Below are 21,876 nucleotides of genomic sequence, written 5' to 3' on the forward strand. Positions count from 1 at the left end.
GGGGGAATAAAAACCAAACACCCCCCACCCCACCCCCGCTGCCAATCCTCAACAGAAATGCTCACAACAATGAAAACCTCGGACAGGAGGAAGAGCGCCGCTGGGTGGGCAGGCAGGTGTCTTGCTCGGCTGTGGCTTGGGGGGCACTTTTTTCAGTGCCATTGTAACTTCGAACAGTCACTAAGCGAACTGTTGTAAGTCGAGGACTATCTGTACTTTATCGCTTTTTTCCTTTTTTTGTCATCAAGTTTTTGACACCTTGCTAGGCGACTGGTGGTACTCAGGGATTGCCATATCCTAAAAGTGGTACAATGGATGAAAAGGTTGAAAAGCCATTGCCTAAGCCAGTCTTACCCAATGTACCATCTCCTAAAGTATTAGATGTCGGGCTGATTAAGCATTTATTTTGCTTGCAGCGCTGGGTCTTCTCCCAGGTTGCTAATTTCCCCAAAATTGAAAAACCGGACTGTATAGATAGAAGAATGCCTTTCTGCCACTTGCAGTTTACCCTTGGTTCAGACTTATTCTCCTCCTTATGATTCTGTCATTTTATTCCTATATTGCTTTGCTTCCCCAAAGAGCCCAGAATGGCTTACGAGAATGCAATAAAAATACCTTAAATAAACCATTCCAATAAAACCAACGTTTAAAGCCATAGCTGCAAAAATTGAAGCACACTTCATTTTATGACCCCCAGAGGTGCAGAATGGGAAAACGTCCGCCAACGGCGTGTCGAATGGCATCCATCTCCACAGCAATGGGTTCCGGCTGTCTGAGGGGCGAGCCCATGTCAGGTAAGGTGTCCTCCTTTTGTGCCAACAGTATCTAGTGCTGCATCTCCTCCTCCTTGCCTAATCCAGGGGTGTCAAACTCAATTTCATTGAGGGCCGCATCAGCATTGCGGTTGCCCTTGGGGGGGCGGCCTACTGGGTGGGTGTGGATTGAGTGGGTGTGGCCTACTGGGTGGGCGTGGCCAGCTCTACATCGTTCGCGTCAAGGGTGCCTGTGGGGGCCTGGGCAGGAGTGGGACAGATCTGAGGGTCTCTGGCAGAAGGGGGTGGGACCGGGGCAACTGCCAAGGCATGGTCCATTTCTTCATTCCTCACAAAGGGTGACACCTCCCCAGCATGCACCCAGGGGGTGGGGCCAACGCAGCAGGGGCTGGTTCCTCGCTGTTTCCAGACGGCCTTGNTTATCTCTGGACGGTGCCCCATCAGGAGATGATTTGAGTGTATTCAACAAAATTCATTTTTTGTGGAGGGGGGGAAACCTCTTATGGTGAGAAACGAGAGTATATTTGAGTAATTTGCACTTGGGTGGAGTAAAGATGGATCCTTAGCTGTTGATTGCTTGTGCTGCAAAGGAGTTGATGGCTTCTTTTCTTGCTGAAGGTGGATTTTGCATAATAAATGGAGGTGGCTCTTTATTATTTTAATAGATTTTTGCATTTCCTTGCAAACACTTAGCTAAGCAGGTCCATTCCACCAATTGTACGTATTAATTGTGCTTGGGTTTTTTTTTTTCTGTAGGGCATCTTCCAGTGAAATTACCCGACTACAATAACCGTTTGAGAGTTCTGGTAGCTACCTACGTCACTTTTAGCCCAGATGGTACAGAGCTCTTGGTCAACATGGGAGGAGAACAGGTAATCTAGCGGTGTTCCAATGTCTGAGGAGCTTCCACAAAGAAGAGGGGGGGAGGGTGTCAACCTATTCTCCGAAGCATCTGAAGGCAGGACAAGAAGCAATGGATGGAAACTAATCAAGAAGAGAAGCAACCTAGAACTAAGGAGAAATTTCCTGACAGTTAAGACAATTAATCAGTGGAACGCCTTTCCTCCAGAAATTGAGGGTGCTCCATCACTGGAAGTTTTAAAGAAGAGATTGGACAGCCATTTGTCTTAAATGGTATGAGGTGTCCTGTTTGAGCATGGGGTTGGACTAGGAGACCTCCAAGGTCCCTTCCAACTCTGTTATTCTGTTAATCTGCTGCTTTCAACATCTCACTGAACTGATTTCAGCCCTCAGTTGGGCTGATTCAGTCATTGTGAAATATCAGTACATGTAAATGGTCAACCTCAGATGGCCTTCAATCCATTTATAAATTTCTCAGCACTTCAAAGCTGTTCTAGCCATCCCACACCCATCACTACTGTATTGAATTTTATATATTGCACCCAGTAATTGCTGCTTTCTCAAATAAATTGTTCCTATAATAACTACTGCAGAGGCAAAAGCTGATGAAGGTCTATAAAGAATTAGTCAGAAAATAAATGATCATGAAATTCTGCCATAGTCTGTATCAGGTCCCCCAGATCAGAATTTGCCTGCAAATCTTTTGCCCCGACTCCACACAGGTAGTCCTTGACGTATGACCGTGATTGGGACCAGCATTTCTGTTGCTAAGCAAGGCAGTTGTTAAGTGAATCGCACACAATTTTATGGCATTTTTGCCACAGTTGTTAAGCAAATGATTGCAACTGTTAAGTGAATCATGCAGTCGTTAAGTGAATCCAGCTTCCCTCATTGGCCTTAGGTAACTATTCTGATGCTCATGAAGAGGTTTGGGAGCCATTAATACCAAAAGCTGGGAGTCTGTGATCTGCCCTCATCAGGCAGAGCTGCTTCCTGAGCCAAATGATGATCCGTTTTTTAGATTTCTAAGAACTGAAATCGATTTTTCTCATGGTTTAGATCGGGGGTGTCAAACTCAATTTCATTGAGGGCCTCATCAGCATTGTGGTTGCCCTCGGGGGGGGCGGGGGGATGCAGCCTACTGGGTGGGCATGGATGGAGTAGGTGTGGCCTACTGGGTGGGCATTGTTCGCATCAAGGGTGCCTGGAGGGGCTGGGCAGGAGTGGGACAGATCTGAGGGTCTCTGGCAGAAGGGGGTGGGACCAGGGCAAGCGCCAAGGCATGGTCCATTTCTTCATTCCTCACAAAGGGTAACCCCTCCCCAGCATGCACCCAGGGGGCGGGGATGACACGGCAGGGGCTGGTTCCTTGCTGTTTCCAGACGGCCTTGTGGAGCTAAGACTGAATGCGTTTCAGCATAAATGGCCACCACAAAATTGTACATTGGCTCCTGGCCGGCCTGGGCCAGGGCCAAGGCAGCGGGGGCCATTCTCTCACTGTTTTCAGGATGGCTTCGCGGGCCACATGAAACCACTTCGCGGGCCGCATCTGGCCCCTGGGCCTTGCGTTTGACATGTCTGGTTTAGATGAAGCCAGATTTTCTGCTGTTTTCATGCAGTTTTGAATCCCATTTTATGAGGGTTTTTTTTTTCTAAAAGCATATTTTCCTTTGCCCTACAAAAGCACGAGTAACTTCCGCTGGACTTACGTGTGTTAATCAGCACCGAGTTAAGTGTTTTCTTGTGAGTAATTCTGGCTGCAGATGTACTATTCCTCTGTGGTTTGTCGATTCATTGCCTTTCTTTGGTTTTTTTAGGTTTACTTGTTTGACCTGACTTATAAGCAGCGGCCATATACTTTTCTCCTGCCAAAAAAATGCCACCCTTCAGGAGGTAAGAAGGCTAGACTTTTCTTAAAAGGCAGAGGTTGCATTGCATGGTTTTTCAAGGCCTTTTTGTGTGCCTCTTCCTTTCCATTTCAAGTCATCATGGTCGCCAATTAAGATGTTAGAGAGACTGTTTGGTGTTGTATTTCTAAAGTTGCAACTGTGGAGCCAGGGCAGTTTCAATTTCACACACGGTACTTTATTTCACAGTGTCATTTTTCAGTCCTCTCCATAAAGCAGGAACACTTGAAGCTCTAATGCAGGGGTAGGCAACCTTGGCTCTTTTATGACTCGTGGACTTCAACTCCCAGAATTCCTGAGCCAGCTTAGCAAAATGCAAACTTGAGAGGGGCTGCAAGTATCCCAGGTCATTTCAAAAAGCAGTGAATGAGGCATTTGAAATACTTGCTCGTTTAGAGAAGAAAGAAGTGAGAGCTATGTTGGAATATAGCCTACTCATTAATACACTTAATACCCTTTTTGATAGAGGTGGTATTGGGATTTCGCAGGCATATCTCATGCAGTTAGTCCTTGACTTACAATCACAACTGTGACCAGAATTGCCTTTCCTAAGCAAATCAATATTTCCAGCTATTTGTTCCTCTTATTGCATTCAAAGTGAGAGCGGTAGATTAATGGATTCCAGTAACACAGGATCGATCTTCGCTGGTCAATTTAGCTGTTGCCTAAGCCAGTCTTACCCAACCTAACATCTCCTAAAGCAGTGGTGGCGAACCTGTGGCACGCATGCCAGAGGCGGCACTCGGAGCCCTCTCTGTGGGCACACGTGCCGTTGCCCCAACCTCGCCTCCCCCCACGACCCCCTCCTCACCAGCAGCCCCTCTGGAGGAGAGTCGCCCGAGCATGGCCCACACGGAGCAGGGCAGCCAAGGACATGGCAGCCAGGTAGCATAGACAAGAGGGCGTGGCTGCCATGGCGCTGCTGGGCTGCCTGGGCAATCTGTGGTGGGTCCTGGAGGCGGTGAGAGGCCCTGCGGGCAGGTGGGGTGGGGATGGAGCAGGGGCAGGGCAGGGGGTGGAATGGGGGCAGGGCCAGTTTTTGGGCACTCGGTCTCTAAAAGGTTCGCCATCACTGTCCTAAATATTAATAGCAACAATTATTTCTATCTGGTTTCCGTTACTTTTTTCCCATCTTTTTGTTCTCTCCAGTCTGTAATTGGCATATTTATGTCATGTCTGTTACCTGTATCTTGATATCTAGCACTGGAGTGGTTGGATAGTTGGATATTGCTTGTACTCAGTACAAACAAAGCGCAGTGGAGCCACCTCAGTCCACCCAAGGTCCCTTCTGCAGATGGTTGTCTTTCTGCTTTTTCCCTGAGTAAACAGGTCACTATTTCCAGCTACTTGTTCCTCTTACTGCATTCAAAGTGAGATTGGTAGGTTGGTGGATTCCAGTAATACGGATCTATCTTCGCTGGTCAATTTAGCCATTGCCTAAACCTGGCAGGTGGTACGCGACCATCCTAGAAAAGTGGTAGCGGGGGAGGGGAATGAGCTGAACTGATGGCAGCACCGCACAAGCCTGAGCGAGAGACGGCTGGAGCTGCAGGGCTGTCAGGGCTCAGCGGAAGCGCCAGGATCAGCACTTCTTTGGGACTGTCAGGGCTCAGCGGAAGTGCCAGGATCAGCGCCAGGCTCCAGCTGGAGCTCGGCGCTGATCCTGGCGCTTCTGCTGAGCGCAGAAGAAGCACCAATCAGCTGGAAAGCAGCACTGATCCTGGCACTTCTGCTGAGCCCAGAAGAAGCGCCGATCAGCTGGAATGTTGCAGCATCTCCAGGGTCTTCTGATTTACATTCAGATGCTTGGCAACTGATTCATATTTATGACGGTCACAGTGTCCCAGGGTCAGGTGAAGTGACCAAAACCTGCTGCAACCACCCAGCAGACGGGGGGGGGGGATACAAACCAAACACACACACCCCCCCACTCCCGCTGCCAATCCTCAACAGAAATGCTCACAACAATGAAAACCTCGGACAGGAGGAAGAGCGCTGCTGGGTGGGCAGGCAGGTGTCTTGCTCGGCTGTGGCTTGGGGGGCACTTTTTTCAGTGCCATTGTAACTTTGAACAGTCACTAAGCGAACTGTTGTAAGTCAAAGACTACCTGTACTTTATCACTTTTTCCCTTTTTTTGTCATCAAGTTTTTGACACCTTGCTAGGCGACTGGTTGTACTCAGAGATTGCCATATCCTAAAAGTGGTACAATGGGTGAAAAGGTTGAAAAGCCCTGGCCTAAGCCAGTCTTACCCAACTTACCATCTCCTAAAGTATTAGATGTCGGGCTGATTAAGCATTTATTTTGCTTGCAGCGCTGGGTCTTCTCCCAGGTTGCTAATTTCCCCAAAATTGAAAAACCGGACTGTATAGATAGAAGAATGCCTTTCTGCCACTTGCAGTTTACCCTTGGTTCAGACTTATTCTCCTCCTTATGGTTCTGTCATTTTATTCCTATATTGCTTTGCTTCCCCGAAGAGCCCAGAATGGCTTACGAGAATGCAATAAAAATACCTTAAATAAACCATTCCAATAAAACCAACGTTTAAAGCCATAGCTGCAAAAATTGAAGCACACTTCATTTTATGACCCCCAGAGGTGCAGAATGGGAAAACGTCCGCCAACGGCGTGTCGAATGGCATCCATCTCCACAGCAATGGGTTCCGGCTGTCTGAGGGGCGAGCCCATGTCAGGTAAGGTGTCCTCCTTTTGTGCCAACAGTATCTAGTGCTGCATCTCCTCCTCGCCTAATCCAGGGGTGTCAAACTCAATTTCATTGAGGGCCGCATCAGCATTGCGGTTGCCCTTGGGGGGGCGGCCTACTGGGTGGGTGTGGATTGAGTGGGTGTGGCCTACTGGGTGGGCGTGGCCAGCTCTACATCATTCGTGTCAAGGGTGCCTGTGGGGGCCTGGGCAGGAGTGGGACAGATCTGAGGGTCTCTGGCAGAAGGGGGTGGGACCGGGGCAACTGCCAAGGCATGGTCCATTTCTTCATTCCTCACAAAGGGTGACACCTCCCCAGCATGCACCCAGGGGGTGGGGCCAACGCAGCAGGGGCTGGTTCCTCGCTGTTTCCAGACGGCCTTGTGGAGCTAAGACTGAATGTGTTTCAGCATAAATGGCCACCACAAAATTGTACATTGGCTCCCAGCTGGCCTGGGCCAGGGCCAAGGCAGCGGGGGCCGTTCCCTCACTGTTCCCAGGATGGCTTCGCGGGCCACATGAAACCCTTCGCGGGCTGCATCCGGCCTTGTGTTTGACATGTCTGGCCTAGACGAAACATTCATGCAGAGACTGCTTGGCTAGGAATTGTGCTGGCCACAACCAGGAACAACTGTTGCATCCAGCAAGAAGCAGTTGCATATCCCTAGTTTTTGAAGGGGGGGGGACTGTAAAAGCTAGGTTCACTTCACGAGCATGCATGCACTCCATGGGCCGGGATGAAAATACTTGTCTTTTTTTGGAAAAGATCCCCTAGAAAAACCTCCCCCAAACCTATTGCAGCATCATTTTAACCTGAGGTCTGCTAGGGCTTCCATCTGCAAGCTGATTGGTTGACAATCCATCCAACTTATGGTTGATGCAATAAGCCAGTGGTGGCGAACCTATGGCACGGGTGCCAGAGGTGGCACTTGGAGCCCTCTCTGTGGGCACACGTGCCGGTGCCCCAGCCTTGCCTCCAGCCGCGACCCCCTCCTCACCAGCAGCCCCCCTGGAGGAGAGTCGCCCCTGAGCGTGGCCCACACAGAGCAGCGCAGCCAAGGACATGGCAGTCAGGCAGCGTAGACAAGACTCTGCCCTCACGCCCCATCGCGCAAAGTTGCTGCAGGGCGCTGGCAGAGGCTGTGTCCGCCATGGTGCTGCTGGGCTGCCTGGGCGATCTGCGGTGGGCCCTGGAGGCAGTGAGTGGCCCTACAGGCAGGCGGGGCAGGGGGCAGGGCCAGATTTTGGGCACTCAGTCTCTAAAAGGTTCGCTATCACTGCAATAAGCCATGGCTAAACCCATCATGGATTAGATTGGCGTGTGAACCAAGTTTTGGTTTCTGCAGCCCACAGGTAGAGCTACCTCCCTATCTGGAAAAGATTAAGCTGCAGGCCAATGAGGCTTTCGCTTGCCAGCAGTGGACTCAAGCCATCCAACTCTACAGCAGAGCTGTCCAGAAAGCCCCCAACAACGCCATGCTCTATGGGAACCGAGCAGCGGCTTACATGAAGCGCAAGTGGTAAGTGACCTCTCCCTGGGAGATCTGGCTGCAATCAGCGTCTCTAGCCAACTGGCATTGAACTTCATGAATTATTCCATACAGATTCTAGATCCCAGGTTACATGAATGGGTTTTCCATAAGAGGCTCTCAGTGTAATTTTAGAGGTCAGTAGAATCTCTTCTGGATTGTCCTCTGGTCAGAGGCGCTTGATGGGATTCATTCTGTATTGGAAAGTTGAATTTCTGCATTCCTACAAGATTTCTATCCTCCCAACAGAATTCTGCTGAGAGAATTTGGACATCCACTATATCTCACCTGGTTTACCTTGGTTCTTATAATTACAGAAATAAAATCAACATACTGTTTAGAGGGAATTGTGGAATTGTGCAGCTTGGTGATTCTTTGCACATAGGGCAGGGGTAAGCAACCTTGGCTCTTTTATGACTCATGGACTTCAACTCCCAGAATTCCTGAGCCAGCCACGCTGAGGGGAAAGGGAGAGGTTTCCAAGCTGAGCCATGCTGGCTCAGGAATTCTGGGAGTTGAAGTCCACGAGTCATAAAAGAGCCAAGGTGGCCTACCCCTGACATAGGGAATCCATAGTTCAACCCGTAAGGTCTTCCAGATAGGGTTCTTAATTACTGGCTGGCCTCTCATAATTGGGCGGTGCAATGGCTCAGCGATTAAGATGCTGGGCTTGTCGGCTGGAAAGCTGACAGCCCGGGTTCAAGGCTTGAACATCGCGTGATGGGGTGAGCGTTCTCTTCGCCTAGTTCCTACTCACCTAGCAGTTCGAAAGCATGCAAATTTGAGTAGATAAATAGGTACCACTTCGGTGGGAAGGTAACAGTGCCCCATGACGTCACACTGGCCACATGACTGCAAAAATGTCTGTGGAAACAGAGATGAGCGCTGCCCCTAGAGTCAGCCATGACTAGCGGAGTTCCTTTCCTTTCCTTTCCTTTCCTTTCCTTTCCTTTCCTTTCCTTTCCTTTCCTTTGTCTGTTAATCAGAGGATTAGAGGCACCTTCCTACATCAGTATGCAAATATGTGTTGGTGGTGGTGAGAGAATAAAAGAATCAATATTTCCAACTTGATTTTTGCAGGGATGGAGATCACTATGATGCGCTCCGAGACTGCCTAAGGGCCATCTCCCTGAACCCGTGCCACTTGAAGGCTCACTTCCGCCTGGCCCGCTGCCTCTTTGAGCTGAAGTATGTAGCAGAAGCCCTGGAATGTTTGGATGATTTCAAAGGAAAGTTTCCTGAGCAAGCCCACAGCAGTGCTTGCGATGCTCTGGACCGGGACATCAATGCTGCCCTTTTCTCCAAAAGTGATAATGGTGAGAACTAAAAAGACAACACCTTGCACTCCTGCCCTAAGTGTGAAAACAGCACAGATTCTTTATTCTTAAAGGGGTAGATTTTTAAGATATACCAGTGGTGTGTGTACTGTATGGAATTAGCTTTTAACATTTTAGGAGGGGAAAATAACTCCTGTGAAAAGAATAAGTCCATGTATCTTTAAAAAAAATGCTGAGACTAAGAAACACTGACCTAGAGGGAAGCATTAGTGCGTGGGGATCAGCTATTTAAATCTGGAACAAAAAATGGAAGAAAAGCAGTTATTTAGTGCCATAAGCCTAGACTAAAGTGTAGCTTTGGAAAAGAAACTAATGAGAATAGTGATAGCTTGGATCAGAAAGTCCTAAATCCACACTCCTTTTCAGCCTTAAATTTACTGTATGGTTCTAGTGAAGTTGCTGTATTACAGTTTCTGTTCTATATCTGCAAAATTAGCTGGGGAAGAGAGGATTGTATAGAAAATTGTCCTTGTAAAATCAAATTATTATGGTTTGTCACACAATCAACCAGATGTTCAGACTGGATTTGGCATTTTTATCCACCTATTGAGTCCTTTTTCAAGGATCCAGAGTAGGCAGATGTTGTGTTTCATGGTGTTAGAGGTATCATCACATGTTTGAGTAAAACTGCCTTTTGCAATTGACTGATGGTGAATTTGTCAATGCCGATAGTGTTCAAGTGGTGCTCCAGTTGTTTTGGGATTACACCTATGATTATTGGTACTACCTTTGCTTTCTTGTTCTACATTTGTTCTCTCCAGTTATTACTTATTTTTAAAAAAATTGCCTCCCATCTCACTTTCATGCAACTCACGTCATTGGTATCTCCCCAAAGTTCCAAAAGTAACTTAGCAATTTCATTTTGTCCAGGGGAAGACAAGAAGGGGAGTGGCCCCATCTGGCTGCGAGCAACTGGCCGCAAGGATTCAATATCTGAGGATGAAATGGTGCTTAGAGAGCGCAGCTACGACTACAAATTCAGATACTGTGGCCACTGCAACACCACTACAGACATCAAAGAGGCAAACTTCTTTGGCAGGTAGGGAAACTCCTCTCAAGATCAAGGGTAGGGGTTTATTTTTTGTGGTGTGTTGCTCTCTCCACAAATTCCTTGGGGGGGTGGGTGTATCCAGAGATCTGCATTGGCTGAAGTGGTGCAATGGTTAGGACAATGTTTCTCAACCTTGGCTGCCTGAAGATGTGTGGACTTCAACTTCCTGGCTGGGTGGGGAATTTTGGGAGTTGAAGTCCACATATCTTCAAGTGGCCAAGACTGAGAAATACAGGTAGTCCTTGACTTGCAACAGTTCATTTAGTGACTGTTCAAAATTACAACAGCACTGTTAAAAGTGACTTAGGACCGTTTTCCACACTTAATGACCATAGCAGCATCCCCATGGTCACGTGATTAAAATTCAGGTGCTTGGAAACTGGTTCGTGTTTAGGACGATTGCTGGGTACCAGGGTCACGGGATCCCCTTTTGCGACCTTCTTACAAGCAAAGTCAGTGGGGAAGCCAGATTCACTTAACAACCGGATTACTAAGTCAACAATTGCAGTGATTCATTAGCAACATAAATTTTGGGCTCAGTTGTGGTCATAAGTTGAGGACTACCTGTACTTGGTTAAGATGCTAGACCAGGGGTAGGCAACCTTGGCTCTTTTATGACTCGTGGACTTCAACTCCCAGAATTCCTGAGCCAGCCATGCTGAGGGGAAGGGAGAGGTTTCCAAGCTGAGCCATGCTGGCTCAGGAATTCTGAGAGTTGAAGTCCACGACTCATAAAAGAGCCAAGGTTCCCTACCCCTGTGCTAGACTAATTGATTGGAGGATTTTGGACCAGTCACTTTTTCACTCAGCCCAAACTACTAATCAAGAGCCGTGGTGGTACAGTGGTTAAAATGCAGTATTGCAGGCTAATTCTGCCCACTGCCAGTAATTCAATTCTGACTGGCTCAGGATGGACTCAGCCTTCCATCCTTCCAAGGTCGGTAAAATGAGGACTCAGATTGTTGGGGGGGGCAATATGGTGACTCTGTAAACCGCTCAGAGAGGGCTATACAAACACTATGAAGGGGTATATAAGTCTAAGTGTTAGTTAATTAGTACTACTCAGCATGGTGGTTCAGGGGAGAAGGGAGCCCTTTGTGCATCTCATACAAAAGGCAAGATATAAATGTAACCAATCACTAAACATGCTCTGTTTGGTTGCCTCCTAGCAATGCGCAGTACATCGTCAGTGGCTCTGACGATGGTTCCTTCTTTATCTGGGAGAAAGAAACAACTAATCTGGTGCGAGTGCTCCAGGGCGACGAGTCGATTGTGAACTGCCTCCAGCCCCACCCGAGCTACTGCTTCCTGGCCACCAGTGGCATCGATCCGGTGGTACGGCTTTGGAATCCCAGGCCAGAAGTAAGGTCGGGGGCAGGGGTTCCACCTATCAGGCAGAAAGCTCTTCTCTTACAGGATTGGTGCTGTTCTGCCATGGAGAAAACCTGTAACTTCTGACCAAGTTGAGGACGCCTCCTCTATAAAGGAAAAGGCCTATGGCTAGCTATTATGGCAAGAGCTCTGAAATGCCCCATTTCCCCCCCCCCGAGAGATAGAATAAAACATTCAGAAATATCGTTAAATATTTATTTCTGTTTAATGATTTTACAGAGAATCAACGTACGACCGTAATTGAGCCTGGAATTATGGTGAAGGCATTATTAACATACGTTGAGGCCTTTACATCACCAGAAATAAATTTCTGGCTTTTGTCATGGTGGTTGTTAAACGAACACCAGGGTTATTAAGCAAACCCATTCATTTAAATGGTTTTTTTCCCCCAGAAACCAGTAAAAAATGGCCAAAAAAAAACCCCGGCAAAAGTGAGTCACGATCGCATGACCGTGGAATTCCACAACAGGTCAAAAACCTGATCTGCCCCAAAACTGCCCAACGTGTGATTACTTAACTGGGGATGGGGGAGGGGGGTAGTGTGACCATTTACAATGACTTTAAGTTCTTTATGGGCCTTAACGCACCCATTCCATGGCCATCAAATCTTCCAACGGTCATAAAATGAGCAGTCTTTAATCAAGGACTGCCTGTAATGACTGCTTCATAAGAGTGGTTGCTGGTTGGCATTTGGGATTTTTCCCTGGGTTTGGCGGTCTGTTCCTGTTACGCTTTTTTCCCTGGGTCCTAATTGGTAGAAGGATGGGCTATCATTGTGAAGGAACTCTTAATGCACGGTTTGCTTGACTAGTCAGAAGTATCATGCTATAACTCAAAATATAGACCAAATCTTGCTAATCAGAATACATGTGGCATTGTGGACAGGACTGGATATGTGTACAAAATATTTAACCCAGTGGGAAAAATCTTATACTCATCTAGCAGTGTAATGAACCATCTTTCAGGTATCGCAACTTTTTTTTTTAACTTTAAGCAAAACAGTGACTTTTGTTCTGGTTATGGCAATTATGCTTTAATGTTGACTCCTTAGTGACATGGGGGCAGGGAGATGTTTTCCTCCTCAGGCTCAAAAACCATGAAGTCCCTTTCCATATATTGGCACAGAAATAACCTTTACAGCATCTTAAACTAAAAGCCACAATATGAGTGATTTCTAAATGATATTTCCGTACCTGATGATAACAGGCCTCGGGTGCATAAATCCTGCCCGTCCATCTGGTAGATGGAAGCATTATCTAACTGTATGATTAGGTTGACATGCCCTACTGAAACAAGCAAGGGTTTAGTATGCTGTGTTAAATTAGCCACCGTTGGCTACCTTAGCTTAATGTGCAAATCCATATACCACAAGAACATAAAACTAGATTTACTAGATCGGGCCAATGGTCAAGCTAGTTCAGCATTCTGATTTCTACAATGGCCCACTAAATGTATTCTGAAACGTCAGAACCATGGCTTGATCATGGCTAGCTCTGATCCTCTAAATATTTACCCAGTCTCTTTTTTAAACTGCCAAATAAGTGGCCATCACCACCTCCGATGGCAACAAACTCCTCAGGATGACCACATGTTGGGTAAATAAATATTTCCTTTTGTTGCTTCCGAATTTTCTTATAATTTAATTCTCAACCATGACCATGCAATGCTGCACCACCAAGTCAAACAATCCACTTTTTTGTCTTGAAGGCTTCTCTTATTTGCTATCTGAATGGTGGGTAGAAAGGTTCCTTTTCAGTGGAACAATCAAGTAGTCAACTTGGGGGGGGCTTTGCTCTCTCCGTTTTGTTTCGCAGAGCGAAGTACTGAACGGGCGAGTGGTGGAAGACATGGAAGGTGCTTCCCAAGCCAACCAGAGGCGGATGAATGCTGATCCTTTGGAGGTGATGTTGATGAACATGGGCTACCGGATCACAGGAATGACTGGTGCTGGGTCAGGAGGCTCGGATGACGAAGACAGCTCTGAGAATCAGGTCCACTGCCGGACCAGCTAAAGCTGAATGGCCTCTCCTTCCTTATTTTTTTTGTTTTGTTTTGTTTGAAGGGAAATCTAGTTTGCTCCGTTTGAACTTGGGAACGACTGCACTGTTTCACACTATGCACAGAATGGGATATGCCAGCGAGGGCAGAAGTGACTGGGTTTGACTGCTGCTACAATTTCTTCCTTTCCCTGTTCTATTAAGCAGCCTGGTAATGTGGTCTGTTGAGTTTTGCCCTCCCGGCAGAAGCTGGGATTCCTTTTCCACATTGTCTGTGAGCAGTGTATAACTGGTAACCCGTCCCTTCCTCCAGTGGCTGGATGGTGGGAAGCATTACCTACATGAGTGTGTTTTGCAGAGAGGTTGTTGAAAACTCAATAAAATGTAAACTAGGGCAGGGATTATGGAATGATGTTCAATGCTGCGATCTCTGTCCGAAACTCAGCTTGCCTGCCACGCTATGAGTTTGAAATTCAGCCTCCACCCAACAGCTGGTGAATATGTACACGCATCAAAAACACGACCACAAGAAGGTCGCTAAATACATGGGCTCCCTCAGTGAACATGCTTAGGGAAGTAGAGAAAGCTGGTATTGGGCAGAGAGCCTCACTGTGGTTGGTACCCCACACTTTCCATCTGTCTGCACACAGAAGAAACCAAGAGAAGACTGTAACAGTGGGAAGCTACAGCATGAAGCTTGGCAGCTTATATAACATGAGCAAGTAAAATTATCTGATGTGGCAGCTTTTGGAAAACTAAGTTCCCATCTCTCGGTGGGTAAGGAGTGGGGTGTTTGCTGAAAAATCTCCTTGCCGGTGGAGACCAAGCTTCAAGAAAGTTATACAGTACCAATATGATAATGGACTGGTTAAAGATTTGGGATAAAGCTGCCTCTTTCCTTATTGCTGCTGTGACCTCCACTGCGCAGTTCTTTTTATTCCTTTCTTTGTCATTAAATCCTAAAGAATCTATAGGAACTTCCTTTCTCATCTATTTACTGATTCTTTTCATGTGGTAGCTTTCTTTCCTTGCGTGAGTGTGGAAAAGATACATAACAAAGACGTATGTCCTCACAAAATCTTTTAGGAAGGAATTGTATGTCAGCTGGAGCCCTTAGCATTTTATGTCATTAAGGATTTTTCTAGAACAGAGAATGGCATCAGTACCGCTGTCTACACAACCTGGGATGCAGTGGTAATAGGCAAGTGAGTTCATTCCTGCCTTCTGTGGCTTACTCAGTTGGAACTGAAAGCAAATCAGGTTAGTATTGTGCTCACATTCCCGGATTCGTAACTGACTCAAAAAAAATCGCAATGGATTTTCTCATCAACTAGCTTGGTCAACAAACCATAGTTACCACGATGTGTATGTTAGAAATCTGATTGTCTCTAAAGTCACCATCCCCATCAGTATGTCCTTAACAAACTATGATGTCAACGTGTGCCTCTTGTGCAAATGATATGATTATTACATCAGGATGTCTGGTGCAATTATGTAAGTCACATTATTTGTACAACCATCCGATAACTGCCCATAGTTCCCATGAAACATATTTCCTTGGTTTCTGCCTGCCTGCTAATTCTGGCCAAAGAATATCCTGCCGCATACATTTAGCAGTATTTCTGACCCAAGCAAGTCACTGTAGGCCAGATTTTTTTTTTCAAAATGGCAACTTTAAGATGTATGCATTTCAACTTCCCGAATTCCCTAGCAATTCTGGGAGTTGAAGTCCATGCATCGTAAAGTTGACAAGTTTGAACATTTCTGCCCTAGACTATCTCTTCCCATTACAGCGTTTTCTGTGTCCTCTAATTCCCATTTGGTTACTCCCAATTCTTTCGTTAATCTGAAAGAGGAGGACTCCATTCACATCTTAGGAAACCTGAGGGGTTTTTTTTCTTTTTCCAAATATCTGCCAGTGCCAACCCCAGGAATTCCCTTGTATTGGCAAAGCACTTTCTTTAGCCTACAAGGTGCAGGGATACGAAAGCTGTGGTTTCCAGTTGTTGATGTAATTCTCACGATCCCCCATAATAGCCATGCTGGCTTAATCTCTGCTGGGAATTGGAATTCAACAATAATTAGAGGGCTACAGATACATTCTCCCCAACCCTTGTAGAGAATAAGATACTAGGTTGGGTTGATCTTTTTCTGACCTAGAAAAATGCTGGGGTTGAAAGTTATAAAACCAACTGCCATTGTGCATGGAACAAACTATTGTGCTACTTTCCTATTCAGTAATTTTTAGCTGTATGAAATATTCCAAGAAGCAAGAAGAATGAATTTTGTGTGTAACTGGGTACTTCAAAACTAATTTATTTTTCTATATTTTGAAGACAAGTGTTTTATGTACAGGTTGTAGAGAGAAGTACCAGAGTACACAAGCCCCCACTTACACCTCCCTTGCATGAATAAGTCTTGATAGCCTGAAATTCCTCTCTGTCAAATGCTTCCTCTTGATCTGGATTATGCCCATGTTAAAAAAAATTGTAAATCTGCCATCAGGGCCCTACTGTAGCCATATTCACAAAGTAGCTATCATGGTAAAAGTGTTAGTTCACAGAACAGCGACCAGAACAAGCATAGTCACAAACAGTTAAGGAGACATTTACAGAAATACAGTGGCTTATTGCAAAACATTAACCTCTTCATTCTGTTTCCACAATGCCTGTAGGCACCCCGCAGTTTTTACGACAAGACTTTTTTAGGTTCCCAGGACATTGCTGCAAATAAAAAGGATGCTAAAGACTGGTATTTTGCTTTGCAGCCTGCTTGCTTTCTTTTATTATTTTTAATTAAAAGAAACTTTAATTAGATGGAGGGTTACATCACACATTGTCTACTTTGTTCTAATGAAAAGGAGCAACATTTGCGTTATTGTGCAGCTTCTGATATTAAAGCACCAAGCTCTGTTTATTTTAATTGGTCACTCCTTGGCAGAAAGAGTGGGCTAAAAACAGTTCCATGTATTAGAATGCTTCATTCATTCTATTTGTGAAAAAAAAAGGATCATTATAGGACTGAGAGAAGAAAATTCTGAAAGAGGAACGGATATGGTTAGATTTGGGCATGTGTCCCATTACTGGATACGGGGAGAACTACTTTTTCCTTTTGGCTAATTACTACTTTTTTAAAAAGCCAAAAAAGCTATTTTTATAATTAGTAGTGAAATTGCTCTGGTGTATAATAGTTATAAAGAGAAAAAAAGTCTTAATTTGGGTTGCTGGTGAAGTGGCTGCTTTATATAACTTTTCAGGCATTCCAAATAAGATGTTCTTCCTGAAACACTGTCTTTGCACCAGCCTTAGTTTTTTGTTGTTGTGTTGTTGTTATTCAGAATGGCGTGTTTCTGCTTTTCTGGTTCCTGGAAGAGAAAGGATTAAGCAATTAAACAAAACTTTGTTCTAGTTTTGGTGTCTTTCTGTTTTTGAGACAGTTTGGACCTTGTGCTTATCTGCTGTGCCTTTTATAAAGAGCTCATCAGTGGTTTGATATATATATGTTAGCTAATGTACAATCTTCCAGTTTGGCAAAAATAAACCTTAAAAGTTTATTTTTTACTTATTCCCCATTTCTGGTTGTCCATTTAAAAGCTGCATCTGTGCTATATAAAAATAGAGAATTCAATTATTATTGAATTATTTGCCCAAGAAGAGTTTATGCCAGTCAACACTGCTTAAAGTTTTAGAAACTACAGTTTCCTACTTATGAAAGCTAAGTCTTCCTTTTATTGGCTTTTTAAAAGTTTCTAAATGTATCATTTAGAAATAAATAATTGAGTATTGGTCCTCTCTAGTTGAGATGTGTGAATTTGAATGTGATTGTACATTAAAAGCATAGTATAAGTTAGCTCTTGTACTTTACAATAATTTCTTTTTTAGAAAAAAAATACCTTCATTTCCTATTGATTAGATTATCAGGAATAACAAAACATGATTCAAAGGGGCTAAAAGTTATACAGTATCAAGCTGGTCATTGTGTACAGCTTGCTTGCTTGTGTCTGTTACTTCCCACAGTACTCTGAAGCAGGTTCCAGGCTATATTTAAAGTTCTATAAGTTTATACTGTAGAACCCTACTTCCTACAGCCTGATTTTATCTTTACACACGCACATACGCAGTATTTACACATAAATCTATAAATAGTGTTATGGAAGGTGATTGTCTTTTGGTCATGTGTACTTGAGTGCTCAGTAGGGTAAACAAACTAGAGGATTTTGATAGCGAATACTGTTGTTCTCAGCAGCTGTATTTAAAAGTGCCATTTGGGTGGGCATGGCTGCAGTGGTAACGGCAGAGTGGGTGGGACTAAAAAGTTCAATCAATCAATTCCAACTTTGCAAGAACTTTTTTTCCCCCCCGAGAAGTTGAAATTGACTGATTGAACCTTTTTTTTTTTTTTTTTTTTGCACATGGCGGCGGAGTCCTAAAGCAAAAAGGTTTTATAAAACCCAGCTGAAGGCCTAGGACTGGGGCAGCAGAGGACTCTGTGCCCATAGAGAGGGCTCTGAGTGCCGCCTCTGGCACCCGTGCCATAGGTTCGCCACCACTGCCCTACACCATTTCGGACAAATGGCTGTCCAGTCTCTTCTTAAAAACTTCCAGTGTTGGAGCATTCACCGCTTCTGGAGGCAGGTTGTTCCACTGGTTAATTGTTCTAACTGTCAGGAAGTTTCTCCTTAGTTCTAGGTTGCTTCTCCCCTTGATTAGTTTCCACCCGTTGCTTCTTGTCCTGCCTTTATACTATCTGTTGGCAGAATAACATCTGTGGACATTGTACACACAGACAACTGATTAGGGTTTTTTAAAAACATCTTTTTAATGGTTTTTGCCACTCATGCAGGAGTATTCTGGCTTATAGTTGCTGTTATTTAGGATGGAAACAGTTGCTGTATCTTCACAGCTATAACAAAACAGGATTGCAACCCAATGATAGAATGTAGGCACCACATGCAGATATCCTAGTTTCAGTTGCTTTTATTTAAAAGGAATAGATATAAGTGGTGGAAAAGATCTCTGCTTTAGCCTTGGAAAGATAGTATCAGTCAAGAACAGATAGGTGTGATTTACATAGCTGGATAGTTTGATCCGATGTAAAACAGACCATTCCTGTGTTTTGCAGCAAAGATTTCTGGACATAAACTATGAATGTTTATACATGCATGGATGAATGATTCCCAAGGCATGTTCTTGATTACAAAGTTAAAAAAAAAAAGTCTTACAGGTAGTCTTTGACTTATGACCACAATTGAGCCCAAAATTTCTGTTGCTAGGTGAGCAGTTGTTAAATGAGTTTTGTCCCATTTTACGACCTTTCTTGCCACAGTTGTTAAGTGAATCAGTGCAATTGTTAAATTAGTAACACAGTTGTTAAGTGAATCTGACTTTGCTTGTCAGAAGGTCACATGACACCAGGACACTGCAACCATAAATATGAGCTAGTTGCCAAGCATACGAATTTTGATCACATGACCATGGGGATGCTATAATGGTTGTAAGTGTGAAAAATATTCATAAGTCACTTTTTTCAGGGCAGTTGTAATTTCAAATGGTCACTAAATGAATGATTGTAAGTTAAGGACTACCTGTATCTTGTTCTATAATGTTCTTACTACAACCTCTATCTTGTTCTATAATCTTAGAGAGGTTGCTAAATGTTAATATCTTCATAAACCTGATAGGAAGACGTTGACGTTTAATAGTTCACATGGGGAAAATGCAAATTTAGCCAATTTAGTTCTCCCAGTAGTGGATTGTGAATGCATAGATACTAAGAACATAAATTTGAATCTGTATTTGATGGGGTGGGGGGAAGAGAATGGGAGATTTTTAGAAGAAGTAGGGAAAGCAAAATGAGGCTAAGACATTCACCAAACAAATCGCCCTTGTTTGGCAAGCTGTAGATTAGAGTGCAAAGCTATTAATTGTTGCATAAACCATGGATCTTATTGCACTAAGCCACAAGCCATGTGTCTAAAATCACAGTGACTAAATTCATTTAATCCAAAACTAACCCAAAAGGAAACAAGCCACATTATGCCTTGCCACAGAGTGTGAGCCCAACTACTTCATATGTTGCAATGTATTTTATGCACTTCTGCTGCTGCTGCAGTTTTAAGAGAAAAAAACAACCCAAATCTGGAAAAAAATACTTGTATGTCCCGAGCAAAAGTAGACAGCAGCAGTAGCAGTGACGCCTGATAGATTCCTGTTTCTCTTGCTAAGAGGATAATTTGTATATATCTTTTTAAAATTCTTCTTTAATCACCATGGTTAGCAGCATTTTACTGTGTGTGTATGTGTGTGTGCTTCATATTTTCATTTTTGTTCATTATGATTCATCACAATGCTATTTTAAATTCTCCTCTAAGATGCGCTGCTTTTTGTTGAGTGCTGTCAATCTCCCCTGTGTTCTATCTCATTTTGCCCCAAACTTAAATAATACTGGAAATTGTTTGTGACTTGCCAGTGTTTTACTGGAGTGCATGTGATTAAGATGGTGCAGCTCAGTACCAGTTTAATCCTCTCAGATGCAAGGGGTCAGAATTGTAATAACCAGGATACATATTTGGTTGGTTCTGACAGCCTGCTGATTGAAAGATTAGCAGATTGAGGATTATTTACTTGTTCAGCGTGATATCCAGCTCACAGAGCAGTCCCTCCTTCAGTATTATTCATAAACAGAACTCCAGTAATGAGATTAATATATGTGAGACTAGGGCATTGGATTTTGAGAATCAAAATGTAAGAAAGCCTATATAAATCCTGACACTGGTATCACAAAATGCAGTGATAATCCCAAACCTGGATGCTCTAAAAAAAATGATGGGACAAATTTATGGAGAAAGTTATATGGTACACGTGATGATGGTTAACAATATATAAATATTAAGATCTTTCACTTTCAATATATAAATTTTAAGATCATTCATTTCTGATGCTGTGTACTGATTTCCCAAACAGAGTAATATTCCACACAAAAATAAATCATTTAGAAAAAAGAATACCTGCCATCTAAAAAATATGCTTCTGCATCTATTCAGTCTGCTGCTAAGAGACCGATCGACTTTTGAGCCAAGCCAAACTTAATAAACTATTTAATAATACTGAAAGTTTTCCATTTTATTTCAAAATAAAGGGATTTTTTTTCCCAGATACTATTGACAAAATCAGATTCTCAGAAGACAAAGCAAAATATATTTAGTCTCCGCCTTCTACTTTTCTAAAATTCTTCTCTGTTGTATTTGGACAATTTCTCCTGTTTACTTCCGTCCATTACCCCATCATTGTTATCTGTTAACATCCATTCACATTTAACACATTTCTCTAATTTTTTCATATGAATCTACATGCTCCACTAAGACATATTATCACCAGGATGTGTACTGGGACGGAGTCAAGAAAGTCAAGACGGTGGCCACAACCAAGGGATCAAAACCACGTAAAGGCACGAAAAAAAAAGCAGGACTTTGAGTCAATGGTTATTTGTTAAATTTATTTGCCACTTATCTCACTGTGAGGCTACTGTAGGTGGCTTATAATAATAAAAAGGAAGAAAAATGAAAGGAGTGTAAACCGAAGTAAAATAATAGAACAATAAAATAAGCAGTCACAAAGGAACACGAGAAAACTACATCAATATGATAACCAAAAAGGTGGATAAGTAGAAAGCAGAGAGCAAAGTAGGAAGTGGACTCCGCCATCAATCTAGCAGCCACATCTAGTGTAGAACTGGCCAAGTCTTCCAAGTTCTTGGCCATCACCTTGACTTCTCTGACCCCCTTCCCATAGACCAGGGGTGTCAAACTGCTGGCCCGTGGGCCAGATGCATCATAGCGAAACCGCGCCCACCCCATTGCCGGCAATGGCAAAAACGTTGCAATATGTGACATTGTGAGTTTGACACCCCTGCCAAAGACTTTTCTGAGCCCCCCCCACCTCGTTCCCTTGAGTTTATTGACTCAGCCTTGCCGCCTCCACCATTCCCTAATAACTGTGCCATTAGGCTGGGCCGAGGGAAAAGGGACCAGTTTAAAGGGACCACTAATGAAGCTGCACTGACTGTACATCTCGGCCTCTTTCCCCAACCAATGCATCCCTGGAATTTGATGACATGGGGGGGGGGTCTCACTTAGGGAGAAAAGACCTCTTACAAGCAGCCCAGGATCCCTTCAACCCACCCTTCCCTTTACACCACTGTTTCTCAACTTTAGGAACTTTAAGCTGGGAATTCTGGGCATTGAAGTCCATCCAGCTTAAAGTTCCTAAAGTTGAGAAACACTGTCTTATGCAATGCCACTAAGAGCTAGGTGTCTATGGAGATTTTCA

The 21,876-nt window shown here is 44.2% G+C and overlaps 1 protein-coding gene across 2 annotated transcripts in view; it reads left to right on the top strand.

The window, feature by feature from the left end:
- Nucleotides 1-13,958, top strand: part of WDTC1 (WD and tetratricopeptide repeats 1) — a 27,263-nt gene extending 13,305 nt beyond the window's left edge. Inside the window, exons 9-15 of one of the 2 annotated variants that reach the window (XM_029285587.1) lie at nt 3,452-3,527; nt 6,137-6,233; nt 7,590-7,763; nt 8,853-9,088; nt 9,980-10,148; nt 11,330-11,522; nt 13,367-13,958. In XM_029285587.1, the coding sequence (XP_029141420.1) occupies nt 3,452-3,527; nt 6,137-6,233; nt 7,590-7,763; nt 8,853-9,088; nt 9,980-10,148; nt 11,330-11,522; nt 13,367-13,564 (1,143 nt within the window). In that variant the 3' untranslated portion in view covers nt 13,565-13,958. Of the gene's footprint in view, nt 1-697; nt 795-3,451; nt 3,528-6,136; nt 6,234-7,589; nt 7,764-8,852; nt 9,089-9,979; nt 10,149-11,329; nt 11,523-13,366 lie in introns of both variants that reach the window. The other variant, XM_015823537.2, reaches the window with a different exon arrangement.
- Nucleotides 13,959-21,876: the final 7,918 nt, after the last annotated feature.

Source organism: Protobothrops mucrosquamatus, unplaced genomic scaffold, assembly GCF_001527695.2.
Source record: "Protobothrops mucrosquamatus isolate PMUCROS unplaced genomic scaffold, P.Mucros_1.0 scaffold1906, whole genome shotgun sequence".
NCBI classification, from domain to species: Eukaryota; Metazoa; Chordata; class Lepidosauria; order Squamata; family Viperidae; genus Protobothrops; species Protobothrops mucrosquamatus.